This window comes from Uloborus diversus, chromosome 2 (genome assembly GCF_026930045.1).
Source record: "Uloborus diversus isolate 005 chromosome 2, Udiv.v.3.1, whole genome shotgun sequence".
NCBI lineage: Eukaryota > Metazoa > Arthropoda > Arachnida > Araneae > Uloboridae > Uloborus > Uloborus diversus.
Genome location: NC_072732.1, coordinates 161,320,924 through 161,348,331, shown reverse-complemented (window position 1 = coordinate 161,348,331; position 27,408 = coordinate 161,320,924). Strand labels below are relative to the sequence as shown.

The 27,408-nt window shown below is 32.9% G+C and overlaps 1 protein-coding gene across 1 annotated transcript in view; it reads right to left on the bottom strand.

Moving 5' to 3' along the window:
• LOC129216635 (teneurin-m-like) overlaps positions 1-27,282 on the bottom strand; it is a 210,043-nt gene extending 182,761 nt beyond the window's left edge. The window contains exons 1-6 of the mRNA XM_054850851.1: positions 27,252-27,282; positions 23,083-23,152; positions 18,955-19,148; positions 17,514-17,606; positions 16,380-16,681; positions 2,911-3,022 (exon numbers count right to left, since the gene is read on the bottom strand). Coding sequence (XP_054706826.1) covers positions 2,911-3,022; positions 16,380-16,681; positions 17,514-17,606; positions 18,955-19,148; positions 23,083-23,152; positions 27,252-27,282 — 802 coding nt within the window. The remainder of the gene's footprint in view (positions 1-2,910; positions 3,023-16,379; positions 16,682-17,513; positions 17,607-18,954; positions 19,149-23,082; positions 23,153-27,251) is intronic.
• Between the last annotated feature and the right edge of the window lie 126 nt (positions 27,283-27,408).

The following is a 27,408-nucleotide window of genomic DNA, read 5'->3' as shown; positions in this document are numbered from 1 at the left end:
CTATCACTTTTTGCAGCAATGGGGGCCATATGTGAGGGATATGTGGTGAATATTCTTGTCCAAGGCGTCAATCGTCTGTGGTTTATTGGTGTAGACCTGAGACTTCACACAGCATCACAAAAAATAGTCCAGCATAGTTAAATCACATGATCTTGCAGGCCAATTCACGGGTCCATTAAGCGTAATTATTCCTTCACCGAAAGTTTCTTTCAATAAATCAATTGTGACACGCACTGTGTAGCGTGTTGCACCGTCCTGGTGTGTTTCCATGACAAATCCTATCAATATTGATAGTTATTTTACATCTTTTTTACTTTAAACAAAAATGCATCTAAATACAGACATCCAAAATTCAAATCGTAAGATCTATGTCGGCTGCCGACTTTTAAACTAATTCATTTCTTTACAGAAAACACGGATGAAGATGAAATTTCAGTTAAATGAGAAGAATTATCTCCTTTCCTGAGATTTCCTGTCTCTGATGCAGTTCTTACAAAATAGCTACATTGACCTTGGGTCGAGTATGTTAAAAAGAGGTTTTTGCCATTTCTAGTTCGTAAAAACGAATGAAACAGACTTTTTTAGAACCAATTAAATAGTTCATAAACTCGAGACTTCATAAATTCGAGGTTTGTAAAATCGAGCGTCAGCTGTATTCATAGTTATTATAAGCTGAGAATCAATGATATTGTCAAAAGACAACCAATATCTTGTTCAATATATCACAAGCTAATTATATAATGTGCTATTTCAACAACATCTTTATCCGCAGCGTCGTTAAACTCTCGGAGCACCTGCTTCACCAATTGCACTAATGTTCCATTTGTGCGAGTGGCAATCCTTCGTATATACAGTAAACTGACTTATGTGTGAATCTATTCTTTCTGATATTTACTACGCTTTTCAATTCCACAATGCTCTCTAACTCTGCATTAAATCTGATAAATCTTATCGGGTAGAAATAAAGATTCAGTAGAAATCGTAATCAAAGAATGTGTGATAGCTGTTTCTGCCAAAACGCTGCACTATCTTTGTGCATACTTTTGGTAATCAAATAAATGTCAATATCAGAAACTTTTAGTTCACGCAGAAAAAGTATTGTTACGAGTTCGGTGCAGCTTCAAACTTTCTTTAAATAACGACACAGTTCTTGAGAAAACACGGGAAATTTGTTTACAACTATGTACAAGAAATATAGTTAACAACTGCTAAATTAACCATAGCAATTAGGCAAATATCACTTAACACCGTAAACTCAACGGTAACATAAGTATTTACATCAAAATATACAAAAGCACAGCGCAACGACTGAAAACGAGACTCCACAGTTAGAAAGCAAACTGACTTTCCCCCTTAGTCACAAGACATCCGGCGTTTACCCAACAAAGAAATATCCAGAAAATCCTACTAGATTTCACCAATTTCTCATGTTTTCTTTTTATTCCATTCACAAATCTTATCCGGAGACCATATACTTCGTACCAATGTTGGGGGGCTCTATATTCATTTCAAGAAATAATTTACAGGTTACGTTACTACGATAGTTTTAAATGAAAATTAATGGAACAAACGCCAAAATTAGGCAGATTACAACAAATTAATCATAAAAACATTTACCATTTACAAAATTTGTAAAAATATTTTCACATTAAGCAAAGCTTCGAGAAATATTTGTGGATAATCTGTTAATAGGAACAGACGAAACGAACTGTAATAGCTGTTAAAAGGCGCTCAACAAATTTAAGAGAATGCCCCAAAGCTATTTCAGTTTTTCGGATTGCTGGTGCGGAATTCAAGTTTTTGCTACATGATAGTAAGTTTTCAATAAGGTAGATTTCAGACTAGTATTAACTTTGTAAAAATCTATTTTTATAAAACTGAATTTGAACTGTTCTTCAAAAAATTAAATTAATTACTGGTCGTAGGAACAATAAAAGAAATCCTGTTAGTCTGAAAAACTAGTTGAAACATTTTTAGAGTTATAATGTGTTTCAGCTCTATAATATTAGAAATAAATTTAGCGTTTATTTTACTAACGTATATGAAAACAAATGAATTTTCATGCAAAATTTAATACCTTTTAAACACGGTTTATATTTTTTGAATAGATACTCATTAACCATAATGTATTTTTCTCAATTGAATCATTTTGTTTTTATTCCATTTCACTGATACCACTAAACAACACAACAGCACGCCTTCTAACGATTGACATTCATGCACAACAAAGGAAGCGTGCATGAATAACCTTTTAAGTCGAGGTAATATCAATACTTTACCTGAAAATACTGAGGGGTTCAAAGGAATATTTCCACGAAGTATGAATGTGATTTTATCATTAAGCTTTATTGTTTATATCGTCAGTCAGCTGGGATTTTATCCAAAGTATTTTAGAAACACGTAGCGAGCTATTTATCAACCATTACGAAATTAATTTAGGACGTTTATTAGAGGATCGTTCACTAAATTTGAAGCTCATGGCTTTTCTGTTTAAGTCAGTTCTAGTACTGTAATGTGACAAAAAAAATGGCTTTTTTTGTTACAGAAAACATCTAGAAACCTTTGACATTAGTTTTATCAATTCAATTTTAAAATTTCTGCAAAATAAAATAACGAATACAATTTTAGATGGTTCTGCGAAGAAAAAAAATCATTGTTTTTAATTTACCCGCGGTTTAAAAATAGATAAAAATATAGTTCAGTTTACTAGCATTCATGCCGTGGTTTTGGGGGAAAAAAAAAAAACGGCTTAGTTGTATGAATCTTCTATCTCGAAACCGCTCGACAACTTTAAGTTTGACAATCTAACTAACAGCAATTAAACAATTCGTTGAAAATGTGGTGAGGGTTCAATTGAAAATAAAACTAGTAACAGATTGATATAAATAAATTCTATGGTTATACACTTACCGGTGGTTTGTGTTATAAAAGATATATCCAGCATCTGGTCACCATCATTATACGCAGATATGTACCACAGGCCTCTCTCCAGAAACTGAATAAATTCCGCTATATACAGTCTCTGAAAATAAAGCGAGAGCAAAATTAATGATTTCGTTCGACTTATTTCCATCGGAGAATTACAAGCATATAGCAATGTTAAGTACAAAGAATGTGGTTCTTTAAACACAGTTCATTACTGCATCCTAATAGCAATATACCCATAATAGCAAATGATCGAGTAACGCTCCTGACATCATTAACAATGAAACTCGCGTCAAGACATGATAATTTGATAAGTCATAGAAATTAATTATCTAGTGTTAAACGTTACTCTTGACAGTCTGTCACGTATGTGCATTATGACAAAAATGTCAACAAATGCCGGAAATGTCACGAAACTGAACTGAATAAGTACTAATGTATAGAAAAAACGGTACAAAATGAAAATACCGTTCGAAGCGAACCAAAAATTTATGAATTCCGAATTCAACATCGTGAAAATGGCTGCTTTAGAACAACTTACTGTGTGTTCTGCATAATTTTTTACTTTCGTAATACTTTTTGATTTCTAATCTCTTTCTACATGGGTCAGAATAACCAAAAGACTTTGAAAAATCTTTTCAAATGAATAAAGAACAAAAAATCATACATGCGAACAAAAATATCTGTAATTTCCTAAGTTTAGAAGCAATTTATATGTTACAGCGTGCGTTTGTTTTAGTTTTTTCATCAGCCATTAGACAGAAGCTGCAGCGCCCCCTATAGTTTGTTGGAGTTGCGAATTGTTTAACAGGCAGGGAAAGGCTTTATTGTGACAAGGCTGAACTGGATTCGGTAACTTAACTGTTTTACTGGTAACACTAGGTCATTTCAGGGAAATGAAGAAACGAAAAAGCGGTCAACAATGGACGATATCTACTGGAGTTTAGGTTTAAGGCAATTGCTTCGTTATTAATTTAAATTTGACGACCAGATTATTATCCAATCAAATGAAGACGATCTTCAAAGATCCACCTACATACTCCAAAAGATATGCCAAGAATATAATATGAAGATCTCAATTCCGAAAATAAAACAATGGCATTTAGGGGTAAAGAGTCAATTAGAAATAAAATTGTTATTGATAATAGAATTATTGAACAGGTGAAGCACTTCAACTACCTAGGATGTGACATCACCTTTGACCACGACAATGACGTCCAAAACAAACTACATAGGTTTCAACACTTATGTGGAACCCTTACAAGAACTCTAAAGGAAAAAACAGGGAATTAAACACAACTGGAGTTCTATAAGGTTATGGCGGTGCCAATCTTACTATACGGGTCTTAAACCTGGACTTTGAACAGTCAAGAAACTAGTAGAATTCAAGCAGCAGAGATGAAGTATTTTCGATCACTGCAGAACTGCACTATCCTGGACAAAATAAGGAATGAATCTATTCGAAGGAATTACAGATATTCAGCCTCAATGAAAAAATTACGGAATATCGTAACGATTGGAAAAACCATGTTCGACGTATGGCACGAGTTACACTTCCAAGAGCTGCCTTTTATTACAGACCAAGGGGCAAACGAGACCGTGGTAGGCCCAGGAAGCGGTGGGGTGACCAAGAAGCCGAAACAGGCTATATGCCTAATTCTTGAAGAATAAGATGATGATGATGACTAATTTAAAAGTAATTAACTTTGAAATGATTGAAATGATATATCATGTTACTGTGAAAGTCCATATTCTCCTGGGTGTATCTAAGACTTTTTTGCTTTTTTGTGAAATTCAAAGTTTTAAGTTTCTTCTACCCTTGTTGGCCTTTTGAATAAGCATATATTTTGTTGCGGAGTGCATAACAAACTGAGTAAACCTAAGTGAAAGAACTAACATAGTCAATTTCTAGTTTACTTTAAAACTTAAAAAGTAAACAAATGAGACAGAAGAAAATAAAATAATGGTCCACTGTTTTACAATCCCATAATGCAAAATAAACTCCAGCAAATCAAAACGGAACCAACGCTTAATATTTTCATAATAACTTATTCAGACAAGGCTGTTTATAATGCAATTCTTTCCGAAACATTTCATTTGAAGATAAAATTGCATTCTTTAAGGAAATCAGAATTTATTTCATACGCTTCCCTTTCATTTGAAACAAGTCATCATTAAACTGAAAAATGGTCTATTTCAATTCTGATGCATTCCCTCGAGAAAAACAAGTTAAAGAATTAATCACTTGATGGGAGTCGTCAGGGCGTTTATGACAATTCTCATCTCTCTCTTCAGACGAGAAATTACAGGAAAGAGCGGGAAAGAAGCATTTTTTTTGAGGAATCCCATTGATTTGACGATTTTGTAAATTACTTGTCTTGAAAAATATGCACTATGAGTGATTTTTTTTTCTTTGGTTTCTTTTTCTTCGTTGATTTCCATTAAGGTAATGTAAGAGTGAGAGTTTGTATGCTAAATATCTGTTACTTCCTTATTGTTGTGATAAAGACATCTAGTTGTGTAGTTGTGAGTAGTGGTAAATCTCTCTAATATTGAGGGATAAAACATCAGGAAAGTGCAAGACGATCCATTTCCTCCATTTTTGTAATCTTGACATATGTAATTATTTATTTTCGATAGATTAATTTAAAGAAAAACTTGATTTCTCACACACACACAATCACATATGAGGCAGTACCCGAAACGAACGAACAGAACCAGACGCTTTGAAAAATTGAGAAGGCTTAAATCACCACCAAAAGATGGTAGTACTAATCTAGATCTACCTATACGATGGAGACATATTATTGACAAGGAGGGAACGTCCTCAATTAGCAATTCCATGTTAATTGCTAGTGTCCGGTCACTGGACTATCAGATCAACGCATTAAACGAACATGTACTGATAGTGTTCTCATTGAATATTTTATGTTGACGGATTAGTAACCTAGAATCTTCTGATTTCAAGTCGACTCGTCGCCGCCATTTTGATACCAGAAAACGATCGAGATATTATACCGGCATAGTTACCGCACTTTTAAGTTTCTTTCTTAGCCATTTGGTATTCAATGCGAATAATTACTAACTATGACATCCTAACTAACAGTAAATACTTCCAAACATATAAGAGACAATCAGAAGCAAAGGGATGCGAATGCCAAGATTAAAGTTTTGGAGATAACCAGTACAAATAATAGGGGAACCTGTTCTCTGCTTTGGGGCAAGAGATGGTACTAGTAGCTCTGGTGGGTGCTGCTATATATCATGATTTAGAAAAAAAAATAGTGAAAGTCTACCTAGGATCTGAACTTTAAAAATGTTTTATAAGGAACTTTAAAAAGTTCACTTACACCCCTTTCCTTCTCACTACTTCATATATGGAGGTGACTTAGTAATACAATTAGGTAACCACCCATTTGGACTATGTCGAATTTTTTTTTTAAAGAGAGCTAAAAGCTTTACCAACATAACCTTTAATGCTTCAGTTAAATACATCTTAGAAACGGTAGTCTCATAACATTTAAATGAATTCTTCGAATTCCCCCAAAATTAGGAAAAAATTATTCCTTTGTTGAGATTTCAATGTGAAAGAACTTAAAATTTTTTAGGTACCTAGGCTTTCTTGTAACAATACAGCTCCTTTTTCAGCAGTGCCACATAAGAAAAAGCTTTACTGTGCAGGTAACACTGCTGAAGAAGCAGCTGTATTGTTGCTAGAAAAGTTTATGGAATACCAATTTCCTTGAGATTTTCTATCAAACTGTGGTAGTTTTTTTTTACAGAAAAGTTTAAATTTAAAAGAAAACATATTTTTTTACCTTCTATAGTAATAAATTATTATCACATATTTTAAAACCTTAACCCTCTAATAGAGATTCTAGTTTAATGATGCTCTTACTAAATAATTAATTAATTAATTAATTAAATATGGGTAAATACTTAATTATTTACGAAACCAAATTCAGACTTTGACGACATAAGATCTGTAAAGCTAGAGAAGTGGGAAAGCTACGCTACTCTACAGGGGCGGCATTTTAACATTTCATTTGGGGGGGGGGGGTCGAGGTTTTTAAAAATGAGTTACCTCAGTGTGGAGCTAAACGCACATTGGCTAGCAGAAAGAGATCATAAAATGGGCTTAATATTAATGAAAATTAAGATTTAAGAACAATTTAAACTTTTATGAACATTTTTTAAAATTTATTTCAGTATAAATTATCATACTGAAATGTCTTGATACTACAGATTTTACCTTTTAGTAAAATTGTAATGTATGACTTTTGGAATTCGAAAGAACACGAAATCTTGTTACGAATCCATCAGTGTCCAGTGTCGTGCTTTTTTGCCAGTACAGCTAAAGTGAGATTTTCCCTTTTTTGCCCACTGTGCTTTGAAAATAATTCTTTAATCTCCTAAGATACGAAAATGATTCTTCTCTGCTAGCCGAGTTGATTGGAACAGTTAAAAAATAATTGAAGTAACGAAGTTATGAAAGAAAACCTTTCACATTCTGTTCTTCAAAATCACCCAAGAAAAAGTTTTTAGCATCAAATCGTGTGTTAATTTCATTCGAAACTTAATGTTATTTTATACAAAATATGAAATGAACATTATGACTTTAACATCATCATACGGATTGACATCACATCTTTTAAATGCATTTGATTTTTTTTTGCGTCTTTATAAAATTGACTAGGAAAACTTTTTTTGAAAAGTTGGTATGAAAATTAGTACGAAAATTATTAACAGTTTCAGCTGTAGGCTAACTAAGGCTAAAGCTTGAACTGTCCAAAAAATAAGGTTAGCGGATTGAAGATGTATTGATAGAGCAAAGCATTGTTGGAAAACTTTCTCTGCAATACACACAAAGTGATGAAAAATTTAAACAAAGTCCTGCACGTTAAAGGACATCAGCCTTTTCACCATTGAAAGAGTCGTTTCTTAATATTTCTTTTAGACATGAGGCTTCAAATCACTAATCTGAAATTTTAAGGACAGTATTTATGATTTCAACTCTTGAAGACTTTCTTGTATCACTCCAAGATTGCATAATTAAATAGCCCAAGAAAACAGAAAATATATTTGTTGATATGCGATATTTTTTTTCCCTTAGAAAAGCGTATTTTAAGAAGTTTCTATGAAAGCATATTATGAATTGAGTAGATGAAATGTGCTTCTAGCAGAAAAAAGCGATGAATTCTCTTTCAATAATCATACACTGAAAACATGATAGCCACAGTAAAAATGCGAAATAGCTAGGAATTTTCTTGTGAAAAATCATGCAGCCACGCCACTGTGCGGGACTCTCATACTGGATGCGCCACCGTTATGCTGAGCACACAAGTATGAAATATTTAGCCTATATGAAAAGATTACTTCTTTAAGTAAATAAAACATGATTCTCAACTAGTGACATTTGACAAATGCTTCATGAGTTCCCAAGCCATTATTCAAAAATTCAAATAGCTAAAAACACTTGTACTCTTGAATATCGAGTTTTATTAACTTTTTCCGAGAATAAGCGAGAATTTTTCTAATGAATATTGATTTGGGATTTACATAAATTGAATTTATGAATTTTTTACCATTTTGGTCTAAAATTGGGGCGCGTCCTCCTCTCACCTCCCCCCTATTTGCCGCCCCTGCTTCCACAAGTATGGACAGATTAATTTTCAACACGTGAACTACAGAGGCTTAAATTCTGATAAATGACAAATACATTTTGCAAAACTTAATACAAAATGGTAGTTTTCATTACTCTTTGATATTTTTCTATTGAAATAAGGCAAAACTTGCACCTGACAAACAAGTACATCTCCATTTAGTCATCAACATCGTTCGAAATAATTCATCTTAAATAATAACGATTTAAGAATTTGTATTAACATTATAATTTTTGCTTATGTGCAAAATATTTTCTTAAACATAGTTTTAATTAGACATCATTTTAATATTCGTACATCATGCTGATTTTAAGCAAATATTTTGGCAATTTAAGCTTTAGGTAATTATGCATTTATCGATTGATAAAGGTAAAAAAAAACCTCACTTATTATTTAAATATTGCGAATGAATGTTAAACAATTAAGTGTCTAGAACTAAACAAAGTCTTTAGAAATTCTTTCTAATTGAAAAGAGAACTTCTTGCGCAAAGTACTTCGCTCGTTTTAAAATATTCATAACCAATGAGGATAGAGACACTTTCTTGATTAAACCGAGGGTTAAAAACGCTTCTACATAATCAATTTTCATTAATTTATATTTTGAGTACATTTTGTTTTTCTTGTGTTTTGAGAAAAAACGAGACAATTTTAATTAAAGTAATCAAGGGCTTTAGCTAACAAGAATGATTTTGGATAAAATATATGTCAATTAAGCGAAACACATCTGTAAAATGTTTATTTAGAGAAAATTCTTTTTTCCTTAATTTTTCTAAAAGTATTTTTTTGTCAATAGATTTTAGGCAACCCGATGGTTTTAATTTTCAGAAGTGAATACTCAAGATGCATTAATTATGATTAAATTTGAAGCAGAGTTTATTTATTTATTCATCTCTTCGCATTTTAATACAATTGAAATTAAGATGCCATCAGTTCTTTTTCTGCCCAAGGTCACTTTCATGTTCTTTAAAGAAGGTTGAGAAATATTTCTGTGAGAACATTTTTGTTACGCGTTTTTTTGGTTCTGAATATGTTTTTTGAAAGCAAAAAAAAAAAAAAAAAATGCAAAATATGTAACCCAGACTATGTAACTATGTAACGTCGCTTCAGAGCAACAGTAGGATATCTTAGTGTTATTCTTGGGATTAGATGTCTAAGTGTTGCTCTCAGGCGACGATATTTACTTTATGTAACCCCAGAAAAATAGTCGTTTCTTTCGTTTAATTTTTTTTTGTTTAGACAGTAACTTTGATGCAACAGCTGGGAGGGAGAAGAGAGAGAGAGAGAGAGAGAGGGGGGGGGGCATCCATGATTTTTTTTTTTTTCAGATTCTAAAAGTAACATAAGCGCCATGTTAACTGGTTCTAAACTACGTTTTCTTTTGGTGAGTCTCCTAAAACAACGAAGTGAGTTTCCCTGATGTACTACTATATTTCATTAAATTCAGTTGTGTACAATTGCAGAAATTCGATAAAATTATCAATATATTTCTCTTTTTTTTCGCGAAAATAAAATGCTAATCATATCTTCCACATAGGTGATGCTAATCAGGATCACAGCATTAGAGCACGAATGAAAAAAGTGGTCTGGGATGAAAAAAAAAAAAAAAGAGAGATTTCAACTTATACTTCTGATAATAAAAGAAGGTGACCGTGTCACGACCTGGAAAGAGGCCCCTTACCGGTACATTATTTAAGTTTAATAAAAGTATTTTCAAATAAATAATCTCCAAAATTTTCAAATACCTAAAAGTAGCGTTTTTTTATACTTCGTAAAAAACGTTCTTTATTTTGAAGCATATGTTATGCATTTCAGTATGAAATAAAGTAGACCGACAAGTGAATGAATGCTTAAGAGCAATTTCAGTTTTTCAAAAGTCATAACATCATTTGAAACTGTAACGTTTAGCAAATGGCATTAAAAGCAATTTCTGCATGATTTTTTTGAAAAATATTTTTTTCCTTTAAGCTTTAGGTAAGCTTTAAGATTTTTGGAGGATTAAAATGAAAAAAAAGTGCACGAACCCAATAAAAAATCACTTCCAGCAAAATGGTCAAACACAACATTTTATAGGGATTTTCCTTGAGGAAATGTTCGGAAGAAAATTACTACTGGACATTGATGATGATATGTAACTATTATATATATGTTACATATCATATACGAGCTGTTCATTTGCTGCGCGCGCTCTTTAACTGGTAGATCTGCTCTTCGTTCCAAAAACTTATTTTACTTAAAGTGTCACCGCCTGCCTTGTCTAGAGGTCAGAGAAGTCTGACTGCGACAGGAAGGTCCGGATTCGAATCCCGGCTCGAGCACGGACGTAATTTCTTTCGCCAGTCCTTCTCTTTTCTTTGCGTGAATGTGTTGTGATGTGAATGGTTGCCCACCCTATAAACGGGTCCTTATGGCATGTGGCATGTGTGTACTGTAGAAGTCGGACTTCACACCAAATTACGGTACAGTTGGAAAAGTGAAGCAGCGCACCCCAAATTACCAGCCTCGCTGGCACACGACGACAACAACTTAAAGTGTCATCCGAATTATTACACAGATAAAAATATAGAAAAAAAACATTTCGTAAAACAATAACAAATTATTTTCTTTGTTCGTAAGTAGAAACGATTTATTCATTCCGCATACGAATTTTGATTATTGTTACTGAATATTTTTTGAAAAGCTTTTGTAAATAAATTATTAACTACGTCGATGAAAGGTTGAAAAGAAATCGAAATACTCTTCTTAATATTTCTCTGATATGGGCTTTTCGAAAATCGTTAGAAGACAATGAGTACACACTCAAACAAGCTATCATTCTATAGCTTTCGAATGTCAATAAAAAGCACCCGACTAACACAATAGGGGCGGTATTCTTCTCAATTCGATACAGAAGAGTTACAATAAAACACCGGCTGAAATGAAACCCAATTCTGGCTCGACATACTGTTAAAACCGTTTTTCCAATCAAACCAGCTGCTCCTTTATTTTATTTTTGCTTTTATCATAAAGACAAAAAAAGAAGGAGAAAAATATAAAAGCTTTTCTCCTTGAAGGAAAAAAAAAGGTCTTTTCTAGTGGCCAGTCCTGGAGAAGAAAAAGAAGTTTTATTGTCCCTGACAGAGGCAAACGTTATGGGGTATTTACGAGTATAAGATTATATGGCGGGGCTTTTGTTTTGGAAAGTAGGGAGTGCGTGGGTGTGTTGGGGGTGGCGCATGTTTTTCAAGAGGATCCTACAAAGCTTTATATTTCATATGAAAAGAGCCGGGAGTATATGTGCTGGAATCATTTGCGAAATGTATCTTTACGAAACGGTTTTTAGCAAAAGTTAGAATCTGTTTGAAAGGAAAATTTTTAGAAACACCAAACCACTTGTGTTTTAAGGCTTCATAAAAAGTAATTTATGTTGTTTAAAAAACAGTGAAGAAAGAAAAAAAAAAGCTGAAAAATATTTTGAGTAGTGTTTTCTTGGTGATATTTTTGAAAAAGATACGTTTTTAAGGTGTGTTTTGTCCTTTTTATTTTATGGTTTTTTACCTTTGTCGCTATGAGACAAGATCTCATTTATCCATATGTGTCTTGCTCATTAGTTTCGGGTGAGTTTGCTGATAAAAAATGAATTAATCGCAACCCAGCAGGTAAAGTGACATGCCCAAAATTTGGGGAGAATGTGCTAGTTATTGATTTAAAATCTAAATTTAATGCTCTTTCTTGCCACCAAACTCGCACACAGTTAACTTACATATAACTGGTGCGTGGTGACTTAAGAACGATATAATCAATAGTGACTCACCATTAAAAATTTCATAAACCAGAAGAAACAGTTCCGAACTTTTAGGAACGTATTATTAATTTAGACAACAAAAACTATCCAGTAAAAATCACTTCATAATAATTCTTTTAGGCATAATGTAGTATTTTGAAGACTAAACCACTTAAAATTTCTATTTCGTAAAACCTTGGATTTCTTCAATGCTGCTTCCTTGAGTTGTGTCATTTTTCTTGCCGGGGTGCAATACCGAAATAAAGTTTAACTGAATGCAAATTCAAAACTCAAATATTTCACGGCTAAATTACGCCTGAAAATGCAGGAAAAATATTTATTCAAAAATGACCTAAAGCTGTACATTAGGTAAAAATTATCAGCGCATATTTGAGCACTCACTTTCAGATAGCCTATCTAACCCAAAAACCAACCGTATGTTACTGTGTAAAACTCTTCTTGGGAGATCCCTTATCTCAATAGCAAATAGGAACTAATTCAAAAATGAGGGGCTCCTGCTAAAATGAGGCCTCAAAATGAGCAGTCTCCCTTGATTTTAATAGAAAACAGCATTACCTTCACAATTTGGGAATAGTGATTAAGGGAAGGAAAATCTCCAGGAAATTATCTAAGCGTTGAAAGTTAGATAATGACACAGGTACGTAAGGAACATTTAATCATAAAGAAACGAAGAAAAAAAATATATATAAGGATATAAAAAGACATCTATCATATTTACCCTAACCGAAAGTTTAAAACTGAAGATTAAAGAAATAACATACAAATATCCAATTCGACAGAAATGATAAAAAAAAGGGTGTAGGCAAAAATTATATGAAGGAAAAATCAATAAGAATATATTAATTGCCTGAAAAAATAATAATTAAATATAAAAATAATAATGAAATTGTATGCGAGAACAGCAGATGATAATATAAATAGCTCGAACTTCATTAGTCATGCCGCAAAGGATTACGTATTCGCTGTCTGCCAATTGCGAAGACATTTTTTTTAGAATGAACTTCGAAAAAATTGAATAAACTCGTTTTGCAAGCCCTTTACTTGATCGCATTATTTTCAAAGAGGAAATAAATTGTATTTTTAATATTTTTGTCATAACAATAAAACATCAACGGAAACAAAAATTATTAAATATCATCAGAAAGGTAACGGATGTTTCAGGCAAATAACTTACAAAGTATTTAATTAGTTGATGATCAATAACAAACTTTAAAGATTTAGTTAAAGTTTTCGGCCTAAACTGAGCTTAAAAAAGTTTAACAATGACAAATTTCGCATATTTTAATTGTGTGTAGGATTTCAATGTTTCCTTTCTTTTACCATTCCAACATTACCGCATCTCTAAAATATAGTACAATATTATTTCGTCTATAAAAAAGAATCTAAAAAAAGTAAATTCCTCTTGCTCATAAATTATAAGTAATGTAATTGCAAAGTGAAAGCGTTCTTATAACTTTCATAAATCATACATGGAAGACGAAATTAATTAATATTGCAGTTACAGCTAAACATGCCCAGAACCGAACTTTATTTCTTTCCTCTGGGAGAAATTTTTAGAATGTTTCAAGAATACGTATTCCTTTCCCGCCACTTAGAACTCGTTAATATTATTTAACTAACTCTAAAAACAAAAACTGAAAAATTCCTTTCCCCATAGAAGAGCAGGAATGAGTTGATTAAAGATTAAAACTTTGAAAAGTCGGAGGAATTATTAGTCCTTCTTCTCCGAGCGAACATATTTGTTTAACGACTGTAAAAGTCGGAGTTTTCTTTGGAATGGTACGAGCAACATATTTCAGAACTGTTTATTAAATATGCATTTTTCATTTGGAGATATTCTCCTTTATTCTAATCCGCGCGTAATGCAATACAGTTACAGTTAAACAATCTCGCAAAAGTATGAAACTGAAATTTTTCCTTCTTTGGCTAGTTTGGGATATAATTTGAAACATAAACATCTGAGAGAAGGCAAAGTCTTATTGCGTTTGAAGACAAAGAAGTTGCTCTTTTAAAAAGTAAGTTTACGTTATGAATATTTCCGTCGAAATGCGTTATGAGATTCACATTTCGAAATAGGGAGATCAATTGAGTGTTGACCTTTTTAAATATTAAATTTTAAATTGAATATTAGGTGGTTTCGTATTTGCTCAAAAAATGAAGTTGTGTTGTAAGGAAATAAATTTTTCATTTGCATGAAACATGGAAATGGTTTCAGAGAAGCAAAAATGTGAAAAATTTTATTTCACTTGGTTATTTTCCTATTCTTTTATGTGTCAAATACAATTAAGCAAAAGTATTGCCATTCTGTCTTGCAAAATTGTCAAATTGTATTTTAGAAGCGATGATTTGAGAGTAAATAAATATTTATGTGCTGGCTAAAAATAGTTATATTATGCTCAATGGCATCACAGCCATTTTCGAAAATATTTTTACTAGAACTTTTTTTTTTAAACGCTTCAAACACAAATATTTTCAATCAACTTGAAAAATACTGTCGATTTAATCCTGTTTATTTGATAAATATGTTAACAAAAGTTTTTTTTTTTTTTTTTCAGTCAGGAAAAATGAAATTTTGTTTTAAAATAATTCTAAAGCCGCTTACTGCATATCTTTTATTCTCAATTTTTGCATATTTTGAATTTATAGGACAGTACTTTGATGAAACTTTACGGTGCATGCCATAGTGACCAATACTTATCTAAAACTCTCGCAAACCTTTTAACTCGAATATTCTATGCCTCAAGATTTTCATTGGGTCCCAAACACTTTAGAAGGCTGATGGAACTTCCCACAGCTCGAAGGTTTTTGCCGGTCTCTTGAATCTTCGGGATACTGAGAACTGACTGTATTTATTTAGTTTAACCAAATACTTTAAAACAACTGTACATTTTGGATTAATATTTCCTTTCATTTTTTTTTAAATATTTGTGATACAAAAAAAATTAAATTGTTGTAAAAACATACTTTCGATTTACATATAAATTTTCTTATTAAGTTTGTTAAAATGCGTTTTTTTACAATAATGAGTGATAAAATAGTACTTTAAATAATCGTAATTAAACTGTTAATTTTGTAACTCGGACGCAATCTTTTTGAAATTCGAATCATGAGGTGTTCATAGGATCAATTCTTAGTGCTAAATTTAAGTCGAATGTAATTCTCATTATTCATATACTCTTCCAACTTTTATCAAATTAAATATCACACATGCACCCACAAAACTTTATAAATACTGGTTCTTAAAGCATGAAAAAGTGAACTTGGCACACGCAAAATGCATGTGCATTTGGTAGATTTCCTTACATTTACCTGTTTTTTCTTTTTAAAATAAAAATACGATCATTTTAACTAGGGCTTTAATAAGTGCGACATATGAACAATTTTTAATCAGGTAGGGACCTTGTAATAGTTTTGGTACTCCTGACTGGCTAGCCCACAGAACTACGTCGGCCATATTGTTTTCAGCATCCATTGCATGTGAACGAATTTTGTCCTTCAGAAGTTCTGAAGTCACGATTTTCAGGTTTTTAATTCTTCCCCTTTTGAAATAATGTTCAGAAAATCTTGTTTTGAAATGAAACTGTACTTGGAGCGTGCAAAAAAAGCTATAAAAGAGATGGAAAACATTTTTACGTGGTAGCTCATCAGCAGTCTCCAAATTTTTGTATGGTCTCTAGCAAAGTAAATGATGCTTATATGCTACAGGGTGGGGTGTTTAAACGTGAGATGCCCCTCAAAATTTATCAAACCCACATTTTGAATATCATCTAAACGGGAGATACCCACCTGTGGAAGATTCGTCAAAGCCCTTATACAGACTGATTATCAGCACTATTTGCTGCTATGGTTACATTTTAAAGCATACTTTATTAAATTTTGGAGTATTTGCAGTTTTAGTAGAGCAAAAGTGAACAGTAGTTACAAATTTACTAGGAAATCATAAGAAAACATCTACACTTCGAGACTACAGCATTTAGGAATCTGATTGTAAAATGCATTGATTGGCTTACCTTTTCGTTTCTGAGTGTTTTCGCACTGTCCGTCGTCAATATTTCCAGGAAATTGTACCTCGTATGAGTTGGTAACTGATTTCTTCGACCAAAGACTCCTAATCTGGCTCCTACAGGTAACGTATAGTTGAAACGGACGAGAGACGGCCCCTTTTGCTTCATCTGGACAATCCAATGGCTGTAGGGTCCCACTTGGAATTCGGATCGCCGTCCCAGTCCAACTTCAGTGAAGGACAAAACTGACGGGGACAATGACGTCACGCTACTACTGCTAGGTTTGGACGATTCAGATTTCTCGTTCACTGTAATGGAACAAAGTTACAGTCACCTACTTGAAGAAATTTTTTAAATGTCTTGGGTTTAAAAAAAATGTGTTACTGGTTCAGTTTATTGGATAAACTACAGTAATTTCTCCCTTAGGCGTCCCTTTTTTAAGTGTCTGCCATCGATCAGCGTTAACAGCGTAGAGCAGCACAAACAATATAGGATTGCCACCAACTATAAATCAGCAGTTGTTTCTTTGTCACATGTTAGTCCGTTACACTGCCGAATTTCAATGCTCTCAGATCAATATTTTTATCTTTTTTTGGCGAGAAGTATTTTTTGTACCTAAAATAAACACAATTACTTCAACAACTAGCAATCACTGAAGATAAATTATTGTGGGAAATGAAACACGAGCATCTGTCACGTGCCACTAATAAAAGTGGCCTTCCTTTAAAGAGCTTCCCTCGTAATGCGAAGATCAAGTCCAAACTATAGGAGTTGGCACTTGACCCTATCTCGGTTTAGAAGAGAGCATTTGCACGAATACACGTTACGCACTACTTGTACTTTTGCAGTTTAGAAAGTTTGCCTTAGTTCAATCTTTCGATATTGCATTTAGCCTCTCTTGTGCCACTATTAAGGCGTGGACATCAATAGCACAGATAATTTTGACGCCTCGTGTCCGAGAGCAACCAAAGCCAAATTAATAACCAAGAGATTATTTACATGCTCAATAATCATACAACAAGAACGTTGACATCTCCACCGACTGACCACCAGAGCCCGAGACCATGGCGCAGAAGGTCAGCGCTTTACCACCACGATACCAACCGAAAAATAATTTAAAAAATAACTTTAACTTCTCACCTTTGCTTTTTGTAGATTCTACAACAAGATCAACATCTTCTACTAAAGGGCAGGCATGATTCGCATCTTGTTGCCACGTCGGCGAAAGTAAAACTGGAAAAGAAAAATAATTAAAGTTAGCCTTTGAAGTTAAGAAATAAATAAACAACTTAAAATAATGCTTTAATGTTGGATCCGCATATTATTTTTGATACAGTCAAAAATAGAATAGAGATTTTCGAATTAATACATAGCTTTTAATACACTTAATATTTACACAGTTTTACAAGAAATGTCAACAACTTCAAAATAACATTCAAGATTAGCTTCCTAAAGTAACTTCAAAATAATTGGATAGTACAATTAGCTGTGTTCAAGCCTTGTCAACTTTTTTTTGTAAAACAAAGTTAAATTCTGATATTACAACATTGCGAGAAGAGTTCAGCATTGGGATTTTCTTATTTTTTTATAGTCAAATGTGCTAAAAATACATAATTATTTACTGAAGTACACCACTTGAAGTCAATAATAATAAGTGACTAAAAACTTGAAGTCGTATCCCTTCCTTAATTCTCCTTTCATCCCTTCAGTGGGTCGAAAAAAAAGGGTAACAAGTGTGCTTTGGAACTAAACACTGGGATTCTGCGTTTGGATAAACACCTAACTGGACCATCTGCCTTGCAACTCAGAGCCCTCGGTCGCAAGAACAAAAATGAGCACAGTAAGGGCGTCTATGTGTGGGTTAATCAATCAGTAGTCTATCTTCTCTAATGAACATTTGCCGAATGCACTATCGTTCACGCAACATAAAAATGGCGAACGCCATCGCTAACTATGTTTTTATCTGACGGTGAGCTCCTATTGGTTATTGGATAGCGTAAAAATCTATCAGAAACACGATAAGTTTAGTATATTTCAGCTGTTGATTATGCCGCGTTTACGCCGAACGAAATTAGAAAAGACCCGGGTGTAGGTAAGATTTTATGTTTCTGCCATCGGTTTCTGTTAATTTTCTGCTAAGTTGGAGCCTCCTAAGCCTTGACCCACATGGACGTTTCGCCACCGAGTTCAGTAACATTTTTTCAGCAATACTCAAATTTCAACGACTCTCTTAATGGAATCACTAGAAAGTCAGAGACAGAGGCACCCCGATGGAGGTCACTGTGACCTTCGAATGGTTTTTTTATTCGGAAAAATTACCATCATTTGGTGAAGTTTGGAGTTCCATTCGAAACAAAATGATCATAATTCGGCAAAATTATCATCACTTGGCAATTTTTGAAGCTTTTTCGGAAAAATTACCATAATTCGGCAAAATTTGGAGCTCCATTCGAAAAAATAATCATCATTCGGCGAAATTTGGAGTTCCATTTGGCAAATTGATAATTTCTGCCGTCCCAAGAATTTAAGTTCAGGGCTCCCCTGGTCAGAGAGGGTTGATAAAAAGAGAATAAGAACTTACTGAGGAAGAAGGCAAGAGCGGCTGTGAGAGCTATTGTAACAAATATAAAAGTTAAGGCCGTGCATTTCCAACTGCACTGCCTCGTGTTGGACTTCCGAAGCTGGAAGTGGGAGTGGGCAAATTGGTTTGTTGAGAGAGGACGACGTAGCATACTGCGATTTGGTAGCGTCGACGACGGGTACGTCACGTGGTACCTGTAAAAATGGAAAATAATATCATGAAGTTTAGTAATGTGACGAAAAATGAGAACTACTCCAAATAGCAGTTTATGTTAATCTTCAACTAATAAAGAGATGTTAAAAAAATGCATAGTTCTAAAACAAAATTTAAAATTTTCTTCATAAGAACTTCAAGTTAATACTTTGCCTTCAAGCTATGTATAAAGCATCAGTTCAAACTGTAATTGTTTATGCTTATAGATTGAATTTCTAAAAACCTTTTTTTATACCGGTTTTGCAAAATCAGTATGATTGCTTTTTTTATGCATCATGTGATCCACCCTGTCAGAGAAACTACTGAACTATTTTAATAATCAAAAATATTCAACAGAAAATAAGACAGCTTTTGATGTTAACAAATTAGGGTGTTTCATTTCTTCACACGTATCAGAAGTCCTCTGAAGTCAAAATATTATAAGTCAATCACATGTCATGCCAATCTAAGCAGTTTTGTCAAATCTAATATTACATCATAGTAAAATTAGGAATTTGACCAAGATGCGTGTGGAGCTTTGTGTAAAGACTTGTCTCATTAATACCGAGAAATATTAGATAGGGGAATGTGGGGCAAAGTGAAATAGCCGGGCAGAGTGAAATGATGAATTTTTTTTTGTGCTTTCAGCGCCACTTATCTGGTATTGTTTTAACTATATAGAAGCACATGTAGTCTATTCCGTTCAGTCAAAAAAAAAAAAAAAAAGAAAAAAAAATACGAGGGTTAAAGCTTATGATAATACAGAGTGTTTTCAAAAATTGATACCCTTATTGAAATATTTTGTTGTAAGTCAAAAATCATTTTTGTTATTATAAAACTACAAAATTCTTGTTTTCAATACTTCAGTATTCATTTAGCTGATGTTCAGTTTATTTGTATTTTAAATAATTAGTAAAATTAGTCAAGTATAGCGGGCAAAGTGGATGGGGCTAAGTGAAATATTTCATATTGTTTACTCACTCAATCATTTACTAAAACACTTACGTTTTCATTAATTAATTCATTTGCAATTATTTATTTTTAATACATTTATTAGTTAATTCATTTGCAATCATTCATTTAGTTTTTTTTGCGTTCATTCATTCATTTAATTATTCATTACCATTTATTTTTCTTCACATATTAGTTAATTTAAATATTTTCTTGCTATTCCAGAATTATTTCATTTATTCATTCAATCTTTTATTAACTCATTTATTTGTTCAAAAATATTTTTTATAATTGAATAGAAAATATTTCAGCAGAAAAATTTTCCTTTTTCACTTTGCCCCCAGAAAAAAAAAGTGAAAATTTTCCATTTTTTTAAAGACTCAAATTTACTGCCAAAAAATAAAAAAACATTGCTTCACAATGCAAGTTTTATTATTTAAAAAAAGCCAATGTTCTTTCTTTATGTACGGTATTTTTCAAAATTTCCAATTTGTTAATTTTTAAAGAGCTCAGTTATTTTAAGGGAGTCCGAAACACATGTTAAAAGAAAAAAAAATTGAACAGTTTAAAGTTTTGAAATTATATGCACACTGATTCACCATCTATTTAATAAGAAAATACATAACATAAATATAAAAAAAATGTCAGATTTAATTTGTTTGTTTGAAAAAAAAAATAGGGTTTCTTTTTAAATCGCGAAAACTCAAAATATTCTTCGTCAATTTTCCTTTTTTTTAAAAAAAATACTTCCAAATGTAAAAGCTTTAATTTTTATTCGGCGATTTGAAAAATGTTAATTCAATAAAAAATAGAAAATATTCAAAGAAAAATTTCGAAAAATTCAAAGATACTTTAAAAAAAAATCATATTTTTCGAAGTAAATGTTATTTTTAAATTTGTTGAATAAAAATAAAGTAAACTGTTTGAAAAAGATATGCTCCAAACTTCATTATGTTATCTTTATCAGTTCTTGACTTATTAGGGTTTGAATGCAAAAGATCGGGAAAAATTGCATCATGGAGAGAAACGCGTTTAAAGTTTTAAAGTTAAATATAATATTAGTTACATGCAAGCACCAAAAATAATTATATCTTTCGTTCTTATTAAGATAGGAACAAGATTCAAACGTCTTTTTACGCAGAAATAAAGTTAAAGTCAACCACCCTATTCTTACGTACAATTGCATTTCGTTTTACAAAATAATAAAATAACAAATCTTACACCACTAGAATCCTTAATAAATTCACTATTATAAAATTAAACCTTTTTGTGTAAAGAAATATTTACTAAAAAGATGGAATCTATGTTAAATGTGTTTCGACATTTTTTTTTTGTATGTGATACAATACCATTTAAAAAATAAAACATGCCATACGTAGTAGGACTCTTTTATTATATTTTATACTATTAGTTCATAAAAAAGAGCTCATCCTAATACGTTTTGATCTTATAACCGCAAATGAAATATGATCCCTGCCAAACCACTAGACCGCGCGATTTCTAATGTAAAATATCACGTAAGAATGGGTTTGACCGCTACCCCCAAAGTAAAAGTATGCAGAGATTTTCCCAATCCCCTTCCCCTCGAGACTGTTACGTAATTGATGAATGGCCCCTAAGAATTCACCGTATTTATTATTATTTTTTATTTATATTTTTTTATGCGCGAGTGTTGTTAGTTCAGATTTGTCAAATATAATCTTTGCAAGTATGGTTCCGTTCTCATAACTGTAATCCGGAGTGTGTCTTTCATTCTTCGAACTAGAGAAAACGATTGACAGGATGAAAGTGGTGATTGTGGTCAAGAAACGGGGAGACGTAATATTTTAAGTCTATCACAATCACGGAAATTAAATTGTGTGGTGCACAAAATCTGCGAGAAAAAACCATTGTTAAAAACAATTTGAGCAAAATTTAAACCTTTTCCTACGCTAAGTGTTTTCTCAGTTAAAATGTTTTCATGGTGGCATTAGGGTAGGTACACTGAAAGTAACCCTAATGCTCACTCTCGTTACCTTTGCTTTGATTTCATGCATGAAAAAATACAAAAATGATGGTTATTGTTGTATTGGGATGTGAGTTTGGGACTCTTACTGAATTTGAAATACGTAGGTTGATATAAAAAGAATTTTACAAGCAGAAGCATTTGAAACGTAAGCAATGCGGAGCGAATATTTCCACCCATGGGGGTTGACAGTTTGCGCTAGTTGCCCTACAGCGATTCGACGAGTAAGTGTAGCGTCAGTACGCAGAGACGTAAGAGCGACAGTAATGGCAAGACGTCCAGAAAATGGTCTCGCAAAGAGGGCGAGCCGTAATTCGATTCTTATGGGCCAAGAACGTGGCCGCATCCGAAATTCACAGACAAATCGTTGAGGTATACGGGGACAAAGCAATGAGTAGACAACAGGTAGCGTATTGGTGTCGTTCTTACCAAGCGGGCAGGAAGCAAGTGGAAAACCACAATATGGATCGTTCAAGTGGGAGCTCTGGAATCAACCCCCATACAGCTACGACTTGGTTTCCAGTGACTAAGTCCTTTTCCCGAAACTTATCCGGAACGTGGTTCACCACCGACGATGCACCGAGAAATGCCTCAAGGACCTGATCACTACCAAGCCGGGATAAACAAGTTGGTTGAACGTTCTGACAAATGTCTAAACAGGTTTGGCGATTATGTGGAAAAACGAAGGCCAGATGTGTCTCTTGATTCCCATTTGTATCTTGTTTCCATTGTTATTAAATACATTTTCATTTGCCTTGGAAACCTTTTTTTGGATCACCTTTCGTACTTTTCTTTTTTGTTGGACTCCTCATACTTTTTTTAGGATGTTTTAAAAAATAAAAAATAAAAAGAAAGAAAAATGAGATTAAGTGGTGATTACCAACACAGGGAAAAATGCCTTATATCCTGCTAAACAAGAGATTGTCGAGTTTGTAAATGAAAAATAAGTTTTTACCGACAAAAAGGAGAATGAAAAGTACCTGTCAGCGTTGTGGTTGATATGATCCTCTTCACAGTGAGGATACCCTACGCCAGGATGGTGATCTGTAACTAAAAAGAAAAACAAAATTTGATCAAAAGAAGAAAGCAATAAGGGTCAATCCGTGTCAAGTGATCCAAAATTTGAGAAATTTTTTCCCTCACCCTTTTGTATTTCTTTGAAATTTGGCTCATTGATTCTACCCTTTGAGGTAATCAAAAGTCCACATTTTTAGATTTTTATCTCTATTATTTTTTTATTTATGACACTTTGATTTTTCGGAAAACCCTCTTTCTTTCATGGATAGTAAACTTATTAAAAGTTGGTAAATGTTCTTCTTTAAAGCAAGGAAAAGCCCCCCCCCCCGCAGAACCACTTTTTTTTTCTTTTCAAAACTATTTTTAAAATGTAAAAAATAAATAAATTAATTAAAAAAAAAAACAAAATGAATGGAAAAGATAATAAAAACTGGTAAATGTTCTTCTTTAAAGCAAGACGAAATGCAATATCCCTTTCCCTCACCCACTCACACATACGATTAACACTATACTAGTATCACGTCTCACCTGATGCCTTTTTTTTTTCCAGACCAAGTGTTTCTTTTCATTCCGAAATTCACAAAGTGTACTTGATTATTCACCATCTTGAGAAGGTAAGTTATGATTCATTTCATGCCCTACCCCTACACCAACTTTCAATTTTGGATGAGGAAAGAACTAGTTTGCCCCAAGATCATAGCAAAATAGGAGTGTTTCCCCCGTGTTGTTCCATTCTTTTCACACTAAATTAAAAATAAATCTAAGTATCAGATCATATCTATCCGCATAAAACCAACTGTCTTTCTACAAAATTTGGAATAATTTCAGTTGTAAAGATGAGTAATGCAACGAGATCTATTTATACATATATTAAAAGCAGTAAAAAATCAAACAAATTTTGTTAGTTTGAGCATAACCTTCCATGTTGTTAAGCTTCATTCCATATTGCCCCCCTCCCCCTCTACCGTCCCATTTTCCAAAAGAAAAAAAAAAGTTGCAAATGAGTGGTTCTATTTGTTTGTTAAAGTTTTTCTGACTTTTAGTTTTTATGACCCTCCCCCCCCCATTTACAAGCCTTAGTCACTACTGATGTTTAGAAGCGTGCGTCCCAGTTTATTATTATTATAACTCATACGTGCCAGCTTTTTTTTTTGGAATACAGTTTTGAAAAAAAAAATGTATAAACAGTGGTCGTGTGGCGGGGGGGGGGGGGGGGTAATGATCTAAAAATTCATATCAGCTCATTCCAAGCATAGTCATGATCAATTACTACTTACTAGACCATCCCCAGTAAGAGAACTCCATATTTAACTAATTAAAATCTGAAAAATATCATTATTTCATAAGTCAAATTTTATTTAAAAATTCATAAAAATATCATCCCATTGAGATCCCAACTTGAAACTTTGCACAAAAAAAGTTAAAATACGCACAAATTTTTCAGAATTTTTTTAAAAAAATTCATTATACATTTTCTGAGAAATTCAAATTTAAAATTTAAATTTTATTTTTTTAAAATTAAAATTTTTCTGAAATTAGTCATGTTGCATATCCCATTAAACAGCAACTAATGTACTTTAAAATGCTTTTTACCAAATCTTTCTATCTATATTTGGTGCTGAGTTATCGTTCATTTTATGTTCAAGCGTCCATTAAAAAAAGAGGGTTTTTCGAAAAATCAAAGTGTCATAAATAAAAAAATGATAGAGATAAAAATCTAAAAATTTGGACTTTTTATAACCTCAAGGGGTACAATTGATGAGCCAAAATTCAAAGAAATACAAAAAGGTGAGGGAAAAAACTTTGGATTACTTGACATGGAATGACCCATAACCTATCTTATAATGAAAGTAAAACTTTATCATTTTAAGATAAGAAATACGTTTTAAACCATTACTTTCTTAGCAGATAATTTCTATTAAAAAGGAGTATTTTTTGTAAGAACTCAGAAAGGAACAAGAGTGACACGCGAAAGAAATTGAACCAAGTCCATTTTTTTCTGAAATCGTGTTCTGAGTTCACTTAGCTCTTTACACTGATATTCGTTCAGTGTGATAATGAACGAAGTTTTCAGTTCATCTGACTGTCAAAAAACTGCATGAGATCAGTTTAACTCTGGACAAATTGTAAACGGTTTCATTTTAAACTTGGACCAAGTTCAATTGATTTGATATTCATGGTATCTGGATATTTCTATCTGCCAAAAGACACTGAGTTTGGAGTCATGGAAAAAAATATTTAAACGAAGGCTGTTATTTACTGTCCAGATGATTGCATTGAAATAATGTAAAACTCCCTCATAAAAACATCATTGAGCCTAATTTTGAGCTCAACATGAGCTTAAATTTGATGATTTTCTTTTCTCTTCCAAGAGTTTATCGGAATCAATTATCAATAGAAAGTTAACAGGAGCCAATAACCTGTAAATTATTTTAATACTATCTGCGTCGTCCGGCTTTGCACGGTGTACCTCTAAAATAAAAGTTTTGTCAATTGCCGCGTGTCCAACAATAGTAGAAAAGATACAGGGAAAAAATGTAAGATTTCTCGTCAAAATAATGATTCTTAAATTTCGTAAAGGGCAAGTGAAAAACTTCCGAATAAGTTAAAAGAAACTTTCCATTAATACAACTAAAATCCTTGATTATCTTCCTTTGGGAATACAAAAAATTTTTTAAAAAAAGGAGAAAATTTAACCTTCGTGCAAAAGCAAGCATTTTGTTTATTCACAGTCGAGAAAAAAATGGCAACAAATTTTTCTTCTCAATGTGTTTATTCACACTAACTGATTTAAATTAAGCTCGTTCGCAAACAATAAATTTCCGATTTTATTTTGCTGTTCCATCATGATTAAAAATACTTATAACTTTTTCCCCGGTGATTTTATAGCCTTGTTTTTTTAATTCGAAGGATGTAAATCAACATTAGGAGTATTTTTCGCGGTCTTTTGAATAGGACCTGAATCAAGAAAATCAAATAATCACTTCGGGTAGAAAGAGCCATTTGATGTTAGGTTCTCATGTTTTCGAGATTTAATATTAAAATTCGAACAGTTCGGTTATATTTAGGCGTTCGAAAACCCTCCTGCGTATCTTCTCGTGTGCCAAAGAACCTCCCTGCGAAATTTGGTTGAGATCTGACATAAATTGTGGATTTGTATAGGGAACATACATACACACACACACACACACACACACACACACACACACACACAAATATATATATATATATATATATATATATATATATATATATACCCGGTATATATATATATATATATATATATATATATATATATATATATATACCCGGTATATATATATATATATATATATATATATATATATATATATATATATATACCGGGTGGCCCAGCGGGTAATGTTTGAAACAAAGTCCAATAGATGGCGCTAGGTGTAAGTGAGTGAAGGCAAACTTGGTGCGCATGCTCCGTTGAATGAGCAATTGTAAATATGATGTTCCTTCAGTGTGAGGTGCGCTTTAGCGTGTGATTCTCGTTAGTAAAAATGAACAAAAATATTCGACGGAAGTTCGCGTATTTATTGTGATGGCCAAATGTGATGAAAATGTGAAGACAGAGTTCAACGAGCATGGCAGAAGAAGTTCCACAATATGAATTGGCCAAACAAAAGGACTATGGAAAGGTGAATCATTTTGTGCGTTTGACGGTACAAATGTTTTCCTTTTTGCTTCCATGTTTTTCCGGAAAATGTGTTTCAATACTCTTCCCTGTAGACTGTATGCCAAGTTCAAACGTACTGAATCGGTGGAAGACGATAAAAAAGCTATGGCTACAGTTACCGCTACTGTGGTAACAGACGGTTTTTCGCTGCCGATAAGACCCGATCTGCAGAACCGCCTAGCTGCTGTCCTTGTTAAAGATGGCGGTAACTTCGAACCTCTATATCATTAATAGCCCAATATGTCCTTTCAATATAAGCCATTAAATTCTTCTCATGTCTCTTGTTTGTTTTTATTTTTTCATTTGTTTCAAACATTACCCGCCGGGCCACCCTGTATATTCTTTGTTTTATTTTTATTTAATCAACGACACCAGTTCACACGACGGCGCTTTTTTTTATATCACATTAAAATACAACAGGCAACTAACTCTCATTTGAAGCCAGTGGCGCCGACTCCATGGGGCTTGAGGGGGCCCGAGCCCCCTCAAAAATATTTTTGAGGGGGCAGAGCCCCCCCCCCCAATAAATCAAGAAAATTATAAGTTACATTATGCTTTCTAAAGTGTTGCGAATACTGTAAAAATT